The 17486-nt window shown below is 37.8% G+C and overlaps 1 protein-coding gene across 7 annotated transcripts in view; it reads left to right on the top strand.

Moving 5' to 3' along the window:
• SPAG9 (sperm associated antigen 9) overlaps window positions 1-16008 on the top strand; it is a 162874-nt gene extending 146866 nt beyond the window's left edge. For 4 of the 7 annotated variants that reach the window (XM_007176482.2, XM_007176486.2, XM_057535284.1 and 1 more), the window contains 7 exons: window positions 651-799; window positions 1805-1976; window positions 3903-4016; window positions 5312-5350; window positions 6271-6447; window positions 9881-10030; window positions 12358-16008. In XM_007176482.2, coding sequence (XP_007176544.1) covers window positions 651-799; window positions 1805-1976; window positions 3903-4016; window positions 5312-5350; window positions 6271-6447; window positions 9881-10030; window positions 12358-12473 — 917 coding nt within the window. In that variant the 3' untranslated portion in view covers window positions 12474-16008. The remainder of the gene's footprint in view (window positions 1-650; window positions 800-1804; window positions 1977-3902; window positions 4017-5311; window positions 5351-6270; window positions 6448-9880; window positions 10031-12357) is intronic. The other 3 variants (XM_007176485.2, XM_007176488.2, XM_007176492.3) reach the window with 1 other exon arrangement.
• The last annotated feature ends 1478 nt before the right edge of the window (window positions 16009-17486 follow it).

The raw sequence follows: 17486 nt of genomic DNA, 5'->3' as shown, positions 1-17486 counted from the left end.
TCTGTGTTTCCATTAGGCAAAGCTACAGATTAATGAGTGGTTACATACCAGAAGGCAGGCAGACTTTAGCTAGGTATGGGGAATATTTTTAAGACAATTATAGCTTTCTTAAAATGGAACAGCTGCTTTGTGAGGTAGTATGTTTTCTTTCACTGAAATTGTTCAAGCAAAGCAAGCTTACAGTGGTTGGTTCTCATTTGTATGTATTTCTTTCATCACTAAAATTATAGTATACATAATTCCTAAAGTGTTAGCAATGCATTGCCCTTGACTTCTACCCAAGAAGATACATCAAAATGCAAGTGAGCGAGAGCAGTATTATCCCCCAAATAACCTTAAATCCATTCTAATTCTTAAAATATTATTATAAAACAGGTAACTTATAACTGATTTATCACCTCACTGCTGTTGAGAGCATGGGGGTCCAGGTACTGGGTGACAGGTTGAACCATATGACCTTTGAGGTCTCTTCCAACTTTGCAGTTTATAGAACAAAAGAACTCAATCTCTGTAAATATACACTGAATACATGGTATCCGGGGGATGCTTCATCAATAAATTTAATTACACACCCAAATAGAATGTTTCTTGAATTAAAATTGAGTAAAAGACGGTGTGCATAAACTAATCATCTGTTTCTTATTTTAAAGACGGGCAGTGGGATTTGTCAAACTATCACTTGTTAGATCTTGGACGACCTCACCATTCCATCCGATGCATGACTGTGGTACATGACAAAGTTTGGTGTGGCTATAGGAACAAAATTTATGTGGTTCAGCCAAAGGCCATGAAAATAGAGGCAAGTTAACCCATGTTTTCTGTACTTATTGAATTTGTATTACCTGAAGACCCTAAGACTTAATTATTTTCTTCTTTAGAAATTGTTATCTGAATCTGCGTGTTTTGGGGTACTCCGGTGATATTTTGGATGAATTTTCAGCTTTCTGTGTTACTTTACTTCTCCTTCTGCTTTTGACTATGAGTAGGGGAAGTGGTTTTTTAAAAAGGAAGGAGGATTCACACATGAATGACTAAATGTGTGTCTGAGTACCCGTAGATGCATACATGTATTATTTGAATACATGGTTCTTGAAATGTTTAGTTATGTAGAGGTGGTCTGAGAGCAGGGCTCTCAAGTCTCCCCCACCACTCAATGTGTATCCAGGCAAATCCATATATGTGTCACAGACTGAGGAATAGCATTGCAGTGGGAATTTGTTGTAAAAACAAAAACCTCTTAGCATTAACATTGTTTTCTTAAAGTTTTGCCACAATATATAAATTTATTCTAATTGTTTAAGAAAAGAAAAACAGTAGGAAATTTTTAAGATGAAAATTCTTTCCCAGTTCTGTCCCAAATCCTGTTCCCAACCCTAGAAGTTCCATTTGGCGTTTATTTTTTAGATGTATTCCTTACATGGGGATATCTATACACACACGCAGCATTGTAGGTTCCTTTTTGTTTAATTATAAACAGGATCTTATTTTGTGTATTGCTCTGTAACAATACAAAATCCCGAGGTTAAATTCAGTCTTTTTGTTGAATGCTGTTACATAGAATGCGTGTGTCAGCACTGCTTTCATAAGTTGATATCCTACACAGTGCTGAAATCCAACATCCTTTAGTTCTTCTTCATTTTGTTTTGCAGTCTAGGATAATAGCAATTGTGTATATAAGAGTAAACAATATTTAGGCTCCTCTTTTAATATATAGTCTGCCAAATTACTGTGCAAATTCGCACAGTTTTTAAACACGAACTCCTACATAATAAAAGTAACATTGTGATTGAACAATCTTTTCTAGAAATCATTTGATGCACACCCCAGGAAGGAGAGCCAAGTGCGGCAGCTTGCCTGGGTGGGTGATGGCGTGTGGGTCTCCATTCGTTTGGATTCCACACTCCGTCTCTATCATGCACACACTTATCAACATCTGCAGGATGTGGACATTGAGCCTTATGTAAGCAAAATGCTAGGTAAGCTTCTAAAGCATTTTATCTTTGTCAGTCAAAGAAAATGGTTTATTTTTAAATGGTCTCAAATGCTGGGTTGAACCAATGAGTAAGTTGCCTCAGGAATAGTGAGCTCTTATCACTGAAAGTGTCAGGCAAATGCTCCATCTACCCTGTGGTTCTTGACAGAAACTTGGGATCATTTTTTACTCCTCTCTTGTTCCCCACATCTAATCCATCAGCAGGAACTGTCAAGTCTTCCCCCAGAATATCTTAAATCAGTAACGTCTTTTGTTTTGGCCACGCCATGCAGCTTTCGGGATCTTAGTTCCCCAACCAGACATTGAACCCAGGCCCTGGCAATGAAACTGCCGAGTCCTAACCACTGGACCACCAGGGAATTCCCTTAAATTAGTTACATCTTTACATCTACCACTATTCCCACAGTCCAGGTCACCATTCTTTCCTCCCCAGACGACTATGAGCCTCTTAGCTGGTCTTCCTATCTCCACTCCAGTCAGTTTTCTGCATAGTAGCCAGTGTGCAGATATCACCGTGACATACCTCCACTTATGTAATGCCAGCCACTCTCAGAATATTCTTGTCTTTAGGTGAGATGACATTTTGTGACATTATCAGAAGAACTTAAATGGTCTGGACCACTCTCCTTGCTCACTCTGTTCTGCCCACACTGACCTAAACTCAACAAGTTCTTTCCCATTTCAAGGCCCTCACATGTGCTGTATCCTCTGTCTGAGAAGTTTTTCTTAGTCCCTTTTACTTGGCTTTCAGGGCATAGCTTATGTGTCACATCCAGAAGAGACCTTTCCTGATCTCCCAGTTTTATTTAGGACCTCTTACACTTTTTCTTCATGGGCTTATCATTACTGTGGTTGTACCAGTATCGTACATACTGTCTCTCTCCCCCACAGAACTTAATCTTCATGAAGGGCAGGGACTGTCTTTGGCTTGTTCCTTGCAGTATTATCCTTAGCATCCCAATCCAATGCTGTATGACTATTAGGGATGTCACAAATGACTTCTTTATGAAGAGAGGTTGAACTGCATCAGTGGTTTTTAACTTTTTTAGGGTCGTTGCCCTCAGGAAGCCTGATGTGCCCTCTCCCTTGAATCAGCCGTATGTACACATAGACATAAACTAATTTCAGGACTATACTTTGCCCATAAGTTAAAGATATCTAGCTTAGACTATTTAAGGTTCCCTCTAACACTGTGATTCTATGATCACACTCTCATTTCTAGTAAGTAGAACTTATGAGTAACTAGATGCTGTTTGTCTTAAATGTATTATCTGTTTAATAATTTTGCCTCTCAAGTCCCTGAAAATAAGATCAGTTTAAAAATTCCCTTGAAATAAAAAAGTGCGTTTATTCTCCCTAAATTACATGCATATGGTATCCTAAAATTTCTAAACTGCTTTAGACTCAAATATATAAACAAGGAAAGAGTATAGGTTTTGTTAGCAAAGATTGTTTCTTACCTGTGCAAAGAAATTTAAGGCAAGCAAGAACTCTCTCAGTTTATAAAATGGAAGGACATTTAATTTCCCCAATCTAGTAAACTGTTTTTTTGTTGAGGTTTTTTTGTTTTGTTTTGTTTTGTGTTTTGGTTTGTTTGGTTTGTCTTTGCAGCTCCTTAAGTAAATCCTGTATCATATTTCCTGATCCTACAGCATCTTCCTTCTGAATGATCATGTAATGCCAGCCACTTTTAGAGTTTTCTTTTTCCATTAACCATGAATTGTCAGATAGATGATAAAGCCAAATGAGAGGTCGCCTTGATTGATGTGCACCTGCTTCAGGAAACATCCAACTAGCTCTGGTCACGTTTCCTCTCTGCTGTGTTAGTCCAGCTACTCTTAGGGACTTGGAACCTAAAACATCATCTGCTCTAGTTTCTCAATAAAATGTTTTCTCTCCCATCATACAGGTACTGGAAAACTGGGCTTCTCTTTTGTGAGGATCACAGCTCTTATGGTGTCTTGCAATCGTTTGTGGGTAGGGACGGGAAACGGTGTCATTATCTCCATCCCATTGACAGAAAGTAAGTACGTTTTTAGGTAACTGTCACAGGAGAGTTGTGGGGAACAGCCTTGTCTGGAATTCAGGTAGAAGGAATTGTTCAGTTATTGGCAAATCTGTGGTAATTCAGAAAGTCAAACTGATGGCAGAGATCTAACTATTGTTCCTTCACTCTTTCTATGAAATGTATAGACTCTAGCAAGTATATCAGGACCAATATTTACAGTTAAAAGTTTTTCATTGTGAGAAACTCTTTCTCATTTCAGGAATCATGGTCCTATTTCATCTCAAATAATGGTTGATGTCCATTTTTTCTTTCAGCTTTATTGTACTAGTATCCAGAAACATTATCTAACTATCTAATATCCTAGTTTTCCATATCTCTGTGGCAGTTAGTTTAGGATATTCCATTTGGCTTAAGAGTTGTGGGAGAAGTTTCTTAGGAGGTCAGCAAATCCTTCCTGACATTGGAGACAAGCCATCTACCTCTATTTGAAAAGAATGTGAACAATATGTACATTGTATGTTTTTTATATTTGCTTCATTATTATTTTTGTGAACAAAATGTGCATTGTATGTTTTTCATATTATGTTCCATTACATTGATCATTCATTAAATAAGTGTTTTTGTGTTGCAAAATTCATGGGCAGGGAATGATTTGAAAAAAAAGTGCCATAAGTCCATAAAATAAGTCAATAAATAAACACCTCAGAATTTTCAGGGGAAAGGAGGAGGACTGGATGGTGGTATATCTGGAGCCTTTAAAGAACCTAAATTCTTTTTTTTTGGCCACACCGCGAGGCTTGTGGGATCTTAGTTCCCCAGCCAGGCAGAGAACCCGTGCCCCTGGCAGTGGAAGCAAGGAGCCCTAACCACTTATAAATCTACATGTTTAGATCACTTCTTATATCTTAAGAGATTCCAGGATCCCCAGAGTTCATTTCAGTTCTCTATAGACGAGAGTTCCATTTTAGCATAGTTAACTTGCACAGGATTTCTTAAAGAAAAGGGAGAAATATTAGCATTTAGAAAATGTTCCCCAGTAAGTTCTCATTCACTTAAATTGCTTTTAATTAAGAAAAGCAAAATCACAGTAAATAAAACTGTCCTTTTCAAGCAGAGATATTCTTTAGAGGCTTTGGTAAGAACTTTGTGTGTTTCTTGGTATTATACCAAGTTGGATTTTGTTAATTGAGTTAGGAGCTTTGAGCTCCTGAGTTGCCGGATAGAAGACGCTGAGAGTGGCATCTCATAGTAATCCTTCTCCTCCCTGTCATGCACCTCTCCATGTCCCCTTTCCTCCTTTCTCACTTTAGCCGTAATCCTCCACCAGGGACGTTTACTGGGGCTGAGGGGTAAGTGCAGATCCTGAACCACACTCTTCTTTCTGGCTTCTCATGGCCACCGTGAGGCTATTCTCACGTCTCTAGATACCCTCTTGAATGTTCCTAAATGTCATCCACTTGCAGTCACTGCATTGCAGCAGGTGTTTTTTTGTTTTTGTTTTTTTTAATGTTTGTTACCTGGCCACCAAACTACTGCTCAGCAGCTTAGTCTATTTATCATCTTTTGTTGCAGCTGACCTTTCTTTCAGACTTTGTTTTCCCTCCAATAAAAACACGAAACATCTCTGAAAACTGTCATTAATCTACATTGTTTACTCCTGTTACCAATCATGTTTCTTTCATTTACTTACTGGTCCATGGAATGGGGATGTTTTGTGAGTCTGGTCATTCTAAAATAATTCAGCAAACCATCAGTCTGGTGTAAATAAAAGCTACTCTATTGTACTGGATGGATCCTTTTAAACACAACTTTTTACCACCCCTCAAGGGAGATATTCTTACCACAAGGGAGAAAAAAATCAAAAGATAAACTATAAAAATTCTGCTAAAAAATATACCTATTTACTTTAAGCTATATAACCGGTTAGTTTTCTAAAATGAGGATTAAAAAACAAAACAGACATACCTAAGAAATCTTTTCTTTGGTTAACTAAAATGATTTTTTTTTTAATTAATAGATGTGTTTAAAAAGTAAACTTAGCTATTGCTAGACTGGCAAAATCCCCTACTCCATTTACTGAGAAACTTAAAAATAACTAGCATGCTATATATCTTTTTTTTTCCAGCTTTGTCTTGAGTTGGCATTGCTGCCCTTGTTTTATCTCAACTGGCTGTAGCTTTTAGATAATACCATAAGGATTAACCAGTAATCTATTGCATCATTACTGTTTTCTAGGGGAAAATATTTGGTGTTTGGTTTTCTATTGCAGCAAATAAAACCTCAGGAGCATCAGGAAATCGTCCTGGAAGTGTCATCCGTGTATATGGTGATGAAAACAGTGATAAAGTGACACCAGGGACATTTATACCCTATTGTTCAATGGCACATGCACAGCTTTGCTTCCATGGGCACAGGGATGCTGTGAAATTCTTTGTGGCAGTCCCAGGTGAGTTAGATTATTCTATTGAGAAGTTGTGTGTCCGGTTGACTGTTGAACAATGTGCATTTGAACTGCACTGATCCACTTATACACAGATTTTTTCAGTAGTGAACACTACAGTACTACATGATCCATGGTTGGTTGAATCTTTGGATGCAGATTGTGGACACAGAGGAACCATGAATATGGAGGGCTGACTATTAATTTCTCTCAGATTTTTGACTGCGCAGAGGGTCAGTGCCCCAACCCCTGCATTAGCCAAGGGCCAACTGTAACTGTCTGTCCCTTGGTTCCTCTACCTCGTCTAATACTAAGTACTGAAATTACAGATAATTCTAATACAATGCATGAAATGTTCTATAACGGAGGTATGAATAAAGTGCTATAGAGGTACTTGATAGAAGCTGTTTTGGAATCTCTCCTCTACCCCAAAAGCAAACCTGATTTTTATTTAGGAGACTTCTTTACTTTTGAAAAGCAATGGTATTATTTTGTCACTGCAGAATACCGAAAATGGTTTTGGCCTCATAAAGGAGATTTCTAGAAAGAAGTCCCTATCATCAAGGCTATATTCAGGAAGAGATGGAAAATGTGCTCTGATACCTTTAGCGCTGTGGCAAAGAACAGCAGGAGTCTGGGGGTCTGGGCCTTTACCACTTGCCTTGTTGTCTTGAGCAAATTGCTTAACCTCTGATACTCATTTCTTTGTTTCCTAAGTGGATGTGATTAATATCTGCTCTGCCAACCTCATTTGTTGTAAAGATTAATGAAAGGGCTTTGGGAACTATAAAGCACCATCCAGATGAAAGGTGGCAGTGATGACGTCCAATGAAAAATGTTCTGTCCCTTGAGAATATTAAAGTGATGTTACTGATCATCTGTAAGCAGGACCTATGTTTTGGATTTTTTCCCCCTGTAAGAGGCAAGTTTAGGAGTTAGACAGAGTTCAAATCTGGCTTTGCCACACCAACTGTGTGATGTTGGACATGGTGGTATCTCAGTGTATTAGTCAGGGTTCTGCAGAGGAACAGAACCAATAGGGTATGTGCGCGCGCGTGTGTGTGTGTGTGTGTGTATGAGAGAGAGAGCGCGATCGCAAAGAGGGGGAGGGAGGGAGGGAGGGAGAGAGAGATTGATTTAATTTAAGGAATTGGTTCATGTGATTATGGGGGCTGGCAAGTCTGAAATCTGCAGGGAAGGCTGGCAGGCTGGAGGCCTAGGAAAGAGCTGATGTTTGCAGCTCAAGTGTAAAGGCAGCCCGGAGGCAGAATTCCCTTTTCCTTGAGGGACCTATCTTTTTCTCTTAAGGCCTTCAGCTGATTGGCCCACCCCCATTATGGAGAGTAATCTACTTTACTCAAAGTCCGCTGATTTAAATGTTCATTATTTCTAAAAAATACCTTCACAGCAGTATCTAGACTAGAGTTTGAGCAAATGTCTCGGCACCAGAGCCAAGACATTTGACACATAAAATTAGCCACTATAATTTTTCCCAAGGATGTTCCAAAGATTAAATGATTAAATGTATATAGTATAGGGTTGGCACATGGTACCCTAACCAATTATTCAGTATTCTTAACAACATGGTAATGAACTTCTTGAAATGTACATGTATATTTTTGTATAGTTATCTCCTCAGAATAAACTTCTAGATATGGATTTTTTTTTTTAATTTATTTTTTGGCTGCGTTGGATCTTAGTTGTGGCACATGGGATCTTACGTTGTGGCTCACGGGCTCTTGTTGCAATGTGCAGGCTTCTCTGTAGTTGTGGCGTGCGGGCTCCCTAGTTGTGGCATGCAGGCTCCAGAGTGTGTGGTCTCTGTATTTGTGGTGCAGGGGCTTCAGAGCATGTAGGCTCTGTAGTTGTGGTGTGTGGGCTCAGTAGTTGTGGCACATGGGCGCATGCCCTGCGGCATGTGGGATCTTAGTTCCCCGACCAGGGATTGAACCAGTGTCCCCTGCATTGCAAGACGGATTCTTAACCACTGGACCACCAGGGAAGTTCCTTTTCTTGCTTTTTTTTTTTTTTTTTTTTAAAATAATGCCATAGAGTCCCCTTTGAGTTTCCTTTATATTTCTCTAATCCCCTTCCCTTCCTTCTTTCCTGTCCATCTATAACCACTATCCTGAAGTTGACATGTATCCTTCTGCCCATGTTTTTGTATTTTTACTACATTGGAACATATCTATAAACAATATATAGTATTTTTTGTATTTTTAAGTCTTATGTTACATATATATTATTCTGCAACTTATTTCTCATTTTTGAGATTTGTTGATATTTATGCATAAAAATCTAGTTCATTCATTTAACTGTGGTATTCTAATATCTGAATAAATATGCTACCTTTTATCCATTCTCCTATAGATCAACTTCTAGGCTTTTTCTCTGTTTTCCCTCCACTATTAAAAAGCAATACTGCAGTAGACCTTCTTGTGCATATGGGAGAGACTTTTCTGTTGGGTATAAATCTGGAAATGGAATTGGCAACATTGTTGTTTGTTGGCCAGTTGGCCCTAAGGATTAAACCATTCAGGATGGCCTTAATATCATACCACTGTGCTCTTGCTTCTGTGGCAAAACTAACTAGTCTGCTAACAGAAGTTATCTCTAGCAGGCTTGATTTCTTCTAGAGTATAATTGAATAATGCATGAATGAGGCACTGTGAAAATAAATCAAACTGCCCTATCCATGTCCAACATAAATTAATTGTTTATAAAGTGTTTCACATCATGGGACTATGTCCTGTTATCACCTAAAGGCATGGTCTGTGTAGTTTGACCAAAGGACAGCAGACCTGGCAAGAAAAAAATACCCCACACTCATAGAGGTTATAGTGTGAATGATATTTCAAGGTTTCTTTCTATCATTTCATGCTTAAAGATTCTACCTTAGAACTTAAATGTTAGAACAAATTACACATTACCCAGTAATTTTATTTGCATAGTCTAAATTAAAAATAAGATGTACTTTTCTTAAACATGAGGAAACCATGGATTTGAAATCAATTCAAATATTAATTATGAATATCCAAATTCATAAGGCTTAAGTTGAAGACTTTTCTCAGTCTCTTACATAAACACACATGTACCCTTCCAGGGGAGAGATCTTTCCACTACCCCTCAGATAAAACAATGTAGATTATAATAGTCTGAAGCAGGCAGCTAAGACCAACCCAGCCATATACAGATTTCATACTGGATTCTGGACCAATTTCTGTTTTGGTACAAAATAGCTTTACTTGGATTTCAAATTGGGCTTTCATGACCTTTATAGATGTTTTCTGATCGTGCAGAGGCTTCTTACATCCCCAGTACTTTGGCTGTATTAGAATGTACTTACCTTGTTCAGCTTTCTGAAAATATTCAGAAAAAATGAGTCTCTCCCACCCCAATCCTTGATAAGTAATATTCACTTCTGTTCCTGTATAAATAGGTCAAGTCATCAGCCCACAAAGTGGCAGCAGTGGCACAGATCTAACAGCTGACAGAGCAGGGCCATCTGCACAGGAGCCTGGCAGCCAGACACCCGTGAAGTCTATGCTTGTCATCAGTGGAGGAGAGGGCTACATTGACTTCCGAATGGGTAGGTCATTGGTTCTGGGGGCTTCGTTTCCACTGTTCCGTGATGTGGATTTCCACCCACAGTAAACAAGAAACTCAGATACATGATTTCTAAGAGGTTTTCTTTGAACCCTTTACTTGGAAAATGATTTTATATTTCTTTTTTTCCTACTTTCATGATTTTTTTTTTCTTTTTATACCAAGGTGTGTTTATTTGAAGGAGTATTAGAAAATAGCAGGGTTTGGTCGTATGTTGAGGTATATGTGAAGAGCATATGGAGTCAGAGGCCTTGGGGAAATCATTCAACCTCCCAGAACCTCAGTTTCCTCACCTGCAAAGTGGAGAAATAAAAATACTTCATAAAGTGTTGTTTGTAGCCAAATTCATTTCATTTGTTCATTTTCTCACCTTATAAACAATAATTATCTACTGTGTACCTGTTAGCCTTGAGCTTGAGATACAAAAACAAATCAGACAAAGTCGCCCTCCAATAAATTATAGAACAATACAGAGATAGAAACATGTTAATAAATTACAGTGTTACAGATGCTCTGATGGGGAGTAATCAGTTTTTCCTAGGGGTAGGGGAAGAAGGAAATCAAGAAATGATGCTTGAGATGACTCAGTACTGAAGAGCCTGAGTCTGAAGAATTGGGGTGGGGATGGTATGGGGAAGGCTGGGGAGACTGGCATTCCAACGTAAGAGGTAGCTTGACCAAGGCTTAGAAATGTGAAACCACCTTAGTTGAAGAAAGACTACTTAAAAATGACTGGAGCATGGAGTAGAAGCAAATATAAATTTGACCAGAGATAAATCTAGAAATGGAGGGAGGCCTTTATATACCTAATTAAGGAGTTTGCACTTTAAAGCAAAGGAAAATTATTGGAGGACTTTAAATAGAAGAGCAATATGATTATATGTGTGTGTAAATGGATTGGAGGTATAAGACTAGAGGTAGGCAATGGGTTAGGAAAAAATGAATGAGTAAGGTAGAAACGGTAGGAGTAGACTAGCACTACGATGGGGAATTGGTAACTAACAGGATGTGAAGGAAGAGGTAGTGATCCATTTACTTAGAGTTAATGACTATCAGAACAGAAGCAGCAGATCTGGAGGGAGTGGAATGAGGAGTTCTGTGTGGGACATGTTGACCTTGGAGTGCATGGAAGTTGGGAGTTATCTAGGTGGAAGATGTCCATTGGGCTTTTGGGTATAAGGGTTTCATGTCTCAGGAGGGAGGAATATGAGGACTACTGACGTGCAGTGGCACTAAAAGTCACAAGGGTTGATGAGTTCACCCAAGGAGAATATGTAGGGGCCAGAAGAAAAGGTTCTAGGATAGAAAGAACCCTGTTTTAATACTCCATTTAAAGAATCATTAGAGCTTATGAAGGGATCTAAGAAGGAATGGCCAGAGAGGTTTCAAAGAAAACACAGAGAACTGATGTTTGTGAAAGTGTAGTGCTTTGTAATCTGTAAAGCACTGTGATGTAAATTTATTTATTTGCTATAAATAAAGGAACCTTTTGGACTGGCCTAAAATCACAATGATTGAAAAAGTTTCTGAGCGTAAGGCTTTAGAGAATATAATGTAGACTGGTGACTAATACTTTAGTTTTAATTCTGTTAAAAAAAAGAATATAAAATTTAGGGTCATATAAATGACAATGTGCCACATATAATTAGTATAAACTAAAATTTCTGATGCAGAAGGCTTGTTGACACATTTTTAAGGCAGGGCTTTTCATGTTAAGTTTAGGAATGGTGATGTCAGTAGGAATGGAGTCACTTCAAAGTGAACTGACTGTTGGTGCAGAATTCCTTTATAGAGATGGCCTTCACTCGGCTGGGTGATTTTTGGAACTTTTTCTTCGATTGCAACATGGTAGTCTGAACCATACTAAAGAGTATGTCAGTAAAATCTTTATGTGGTTTTTTCATTTCCACTGAAAGTTTCTTCCATTTTGGATCCTAAAAATAACATAAAAATTGCTTAACCAGGTTTGTCAGTATCTCTAGGTAATCCAGCCTGAAAAGCAGAATTTGTCTTAAAGCATAGGTTAATTTTAATAGTAAGCATACTTTTTTAAAATTGAATTTGATCTTTGTTTTGTTCTGTTTCCTTTTTCATATCCTGTAATATTTTAACTATGAGAAATTGATCTCAGTAGTCTTTTTCAGAAGTTAGGCAGTGAAGATTGTGACTCATGGCATTTCTTTTACTGTGTTCTCTGAAATGGGCGTCAGACAAATTTTATGCATGCTGCTCATGGACTAACCATGAGTCTGATGTACATCAGCCTGTATCTTCAAAATGCTTAACCGGAGTCTCCGTTTCATCCACCAGGTGATGAAGGTGGAGAATCAGAGCTTCTTGGAGAGGATCTTCCACTCGAACCTTCTGTCGCCAAAGCGGAAAGGAGTCACTTGATAGTGTGGCAAGTGATGTATGGTAGTGAGTGAACCCATAGGAAACAGGTGGCGACGGGGAAGCCATCTCTTCTGCATGGTTTATTTTCCCTTTTTCCCTTTATTTAATGCTCTTTTTGTGAAATAAGTTTCACCACATAATGTATGAGCATTTTTTTTCTGTTAACTATGCTATAAAATCTGTCCTACTGTAACAATACAGGAACTAGCTGTTTTACTGCACCAGTGTTATAGGCAATTTCAGTATATTATGAACAAATCAAAGAATGTTTACTTTCTGCAAACTGGTGAATTTTAGAAAGCAATCCAGTTGTGGTTTACTCTGCCACAGCTAATGTCACTTACTTCATTTGATGGGGTCACTTTTTAGCTGTCACTAATAATGGAATTAATGGAAACACTTGATAAATGAAACTGTACCATTAAGTACAATAGTAAAGTTTTCCCCAATGTATTATAAAATTGACACAAACTAATAACAGGTAGATTATCAGGATTTATCTAAATGTCCCAAGAGGGCTAAACGCTAACTGTAAATTACTTTAACTTTCACTTTCAAATCTGACAAATCTTGTTTATATGGTATATAAAACTTTGTTTTCATCAGATTTTGCGGGGGGGGTTTTATATTAAAGAAATTAAGACTACACTATTTAAATAAAAGTTTCTTGTTTCTGACTTACTAGAGCTCTAAAGTTTATGAGGCCTGCTTCTCTGAATATTCTGTTTTTTTTGTTTGCTTGTTTGTTTGTTTTTGAGACTAGTCTCTCATTTTCATACTGACATGTTTGAAAGGTTTATTATTTATAAGGCTTAGAAGATATACTCCAGCAATGGGAGGATTTTTTTTTAAGGAAATTGTGTTTTGGATTTCTTGTATCAATGGATGATGGTGGTTGGATGAGTTTTTTTCCGTGTAAAAAATTTACTTGTTTACCAGTTGTTCTTGGACTGCTCTTATCAGTTAGTAAGAGTAAAGCTGTAGTGGTGATGGAGTATGGCCTAATGAACTGAACAAGAGATTTAATTAGAAACGGTATTTTCTCTTGTTCTGTATAAAACTACACAACTGCCAGTACTTGATATTCAGTATGTAAATGGTATTTAAGCTTTTGTGCCCTTTTGAGATTAAAAGGCCATCCTCAATGAAGAAGACTTTGAAGGAGAAGAAGACAAAGCCAAAATAGCATAAAGTAAAAGTTGACATTACAATCTTTTCACTCACAATGCCCATTTAAAAAATAGAGTCTGGGTATAATTGATCTTCTTGTTTAATAAGTTTTAAAAAGCCATTATGCTGCAGTTTTTTTCCCTCTCAGTCTTCTTGAAAATTTATGATTTATCATTCTTAATCCATTACTTTAAGCAAAACTAAATATAAGTTTAAGCACTGTCTTAAAATATGAAGTTATTGGACAAAGGCCCCGCCAGTCATCGGAAGGACTACTTCAGGAAAAGGAAACAACAAAAGTCTCAGATTGTCTAAGCATCCTTAAGGACCAAGGACTTTTCTTTTGAACTGTAATGGAGAGATATTTGTAAAAAGTACTACCAGTGTCTTTTAAGCATATAGATGATTAGGCTAGATTATAAAGTACACGGGATTTAATGCGTCAGAGGAGGCCTTTGGATCCATTTGGCCACAGGTGTCTATAAGCACATTATGTACACAGTACAATTGTGGCCACTTTAGATGGCTAGGAGAAAAAAAACTCTTTTGGTAAAAGCTGTATTAAAAGGATAATTTTTTTACTTGAGCTACTTAGTCACTTTTTTCAGGGCACCAAAACTTAGGTCACTTTTCCATAGCTTATAAGCTATGTTTTATGTTATTTTATTTTATTTTATTTTATTTTATTTTATAAATCTGAGCCATTGTTGGCAATACCTTAAAAAAAAAAAAACCACATTATTAAATATTTTGGAGGAATGTTGTATAAATTCACAAAAAAGAGACACCAAAGTGTTCGGGAATTTTAATCCCAAGAAGTAAACATCCCAGAGTCAGACCCCATGTACTGTTCGGTCTTTTACATGTTTCTATGACTGACTGTAATTTAGGAAATCAGGAGTTAAAGATGAAAAATGCAAACATGTTACAGTGGTTGTTTATTGCTCTTTTTAAGCTTACCGGCTTTAACTTAAGGAATATAGGTGTGTAGTTATTTTATCTAAAATTGTCAGATATCTGTGGCCCTGTTAACTTCAGGGACTAGAGAGTACAAAAATGTCTGTAAAATTTGTTTTAAGAGCTTGTCTTTATGTTTGTAATTTCAGTTAAATATTTTTTGCAGGTTGCTTTACTTCCACCTTTTCCCCAACAACAGGCTTATATTCTTGTAGCGTTCACTTTGGTCAAGGTGGTAGCCTTAGGAAGAAAATGCCAAAATGTAAGCTTCTTGCAAGCAGCGAGTGGTTGGTGTAATTGCCTGTAGCTACCACATCAGTGGTAAAGAAGAGGCTTGAGTACCTCAGGTTGGTCTCTCCATGTAAAAAAAAAAATTACCCCTATTGGAAGAAATAAGGAATACCTGAGAATTTTCTCATTCTGTTACGTTTGGGTTATGTATGATGTTGAACCATGTGAAATTGCTGATGTTCAAACGTTGCTGATTTACAAAAATGACAGTATCATATACATCAACGTAATACTTACTGCTCAATGCAGGTTAAAATCCCTGTGAGGCAAAGGGAGAATATTCTTTAGGAACTCAGTTTTGAGTGTTTTTTTCTAATTTGTGTGGATCTAAATTTTTTAAATAGGAATGAATATCTTAATAGCTGCAGCTTGTTGAGAGTGTAAAACATTTTGAATACAAAATATGCAGCACATAACTTTTCACATGAAGCGTGTTTGCATAGAAAAGGTTAAAATACATTCTCTCAGTTTCTGTGTTGTTCATTTCTTGTAAAGGTCTTCCTACGTGTGAGAATGGACCCTTTTAACATAGGTTGCCTTAGTGACAAAACAAAGCAAAACAATTGTCTCATAATACTAACTGTCCTAAAGAACGTGTGTCTTGCAAATGCTGTGGAACTGAATATTTATTTCCTTGTGAGTATTATGACCATTACCAAAGGATTCAACCAGATTTAGGGCTCTTCTTAATTGATCATGTTGAGAAAGGGACTCGTTTTGGTCCCAGTTTGTACTAAGGGAATAGAAGAGAAGAGAGAATTAAATGTGGAAATCATAAATGCTTTTCTAACAGGGTTATGCTATTTTGTAACACTAAATGTCTTGTCTTTTCTTTTTAAAAAATTAAGTTTTTATTATTAATTTTGTCATACATTTCTCAACACTTGAATATATTTTAGCCATTTTATGGTCTGAATTTGTTTTTTGTCCAGGACATTTTATTCAGAATTTTACTTGCCTCTATAATCTTCAAAATGGGTTCTAGAGGGTCCCACTTGCTGTTTCTTTAGAGGCTGATGCTTCATTTCTATGAGCAAAAAGCTCATTTAGCAATGTAGTCATTTCAGTATTTATTTCTATTATGGAATCCCTGGGGTTCGGAATGTAACTTTGTACATGAAATATATATAAATATGTATATGACACATGTATGAGGACTGTGTTTTGTTTTGTTTTTGCCTTTCCTAGGGGTCTGACCTCGATTTATATTTGAAAGTCCAATAATCGTCTCCCATCAGACATGTCATCTCCAAGGGTCAGGACTGTCGCCACTTGGCACTGGCTGAGGGTGAGCAGTGAGCAATACATGAAGAACATGTCTGCTTGGCTCACGTGTTTAAGTGACATATGAATAATAGACAGTAGGGCTTTCTAGAAATGTGGGCGAGCTGAGTAACAACCCACACACATGATACCAAAGCATACCATTTGCTAGGTTACTCAGTAATAAGAAGCAGGCTGTAATGTAGATGTTAATAATATGGTGTGCTTATTGTGATCCATTTGCTTGGGAGAGACTCTGGAAGGAAGGATGATTATAAAACTAATCATGTGGTAGCACAATGTGAATCCATATTCAGTACAGTGGTATTTAGTCTAATGTCATGTGCTTTGTTTACAAGATTGTGGGGTTCTGACATGATAGTAAAAGTAGTCCTGACTGGCATGTGATAGGACAGTTCACTAGATGAAGGCACAGCCATCTATCCAGTGAGGTTGGATGCTCTAGAATATAATGAATAGCCTGTCTCATTCCTACTTTACAGGACCTTACCTAACTGCCCCTTAGTCCTTTGGGGCCTGCCAAGTCACTGTTTTGGAAGCTGACTTTTTTTGAGCCTCATTTAATCATGTTCCTGATTCAGCCAGTCTCTAGTGAGAGACTAGGTTTAACAGCGCAGGACAGCGAACGTTCATATTAATTTTACTGAGGGAACGGACAGGAGCCCTGTAATCTTACCTGGAACTGTAGCCCTCACTCCCACCCAGTGGTGAGACTCTCTTTCAAAACTTAGTGGAAAGATACTGCCTAAACCTCCAAGCTCTTCGTCACCAGCCCCAAGGCCTCTCACACTCGGTGTGGGCACGAGAGCCCTGGTGACCACAAAAGCACGGACTCCATCTTCAGCAGTGGCCAATACGTTAGGAAAGGTATTGTAGTTAGGGAACTTCTCAGAATACCTTAAACATTTGGTAATTAATACAGTTCAGTTTTACAACTCACTTCCTTTAGAGACAGTGGTATAGTGGGAAAGAAGGCAGTAGACCTGAACAGGCCCTGCCCCTACTGTGACCCTCGGCCACTCAATTCAACACAGTACTCCACAGCCACCCACAAAGGCATGAAACGAACTACCCCAGACCTGTTGAATTGACTCTCTTATGGGCTCTGGACCCAGACATCTGTAAAGTTTCATAGGTAAGCATGATGTGTTGCTTAGGTTGAGGACTACTTCTTTAACATCTTTGGACCTTAGTTCTCATGTGTTAAAGGAGGGTTGATATATCCAGGTGATCTTAAAAAAATCCTAGCTCTAACCTTTCTGGTTCTGTGACCCTGGCTCTAATTTGCCTTGGTGTGTTGTCTATACAGACACCAACCATACCTGCTTGCAGGTCCAGGGTTG

Source organism: Balaenoptera acutorostrata, chromosome 20 (assembly GCF_949987535.1).
Source record: "Balaenoptera acutorostrata chromosome 20, mBalAcu1.1, whole genome shotgun sequence".
Taxonomy (NCBI): domain Eukaryota; kingdom Metazoa; phylum Chordata; class Mammalia; order Artiodactyla; family Balaenopteridae; genus Balaenoptera; species Balaenoptera acutorostrata.
This window is presented reverse-complemented; position numbering and strand designations above follow the sequence as displayed.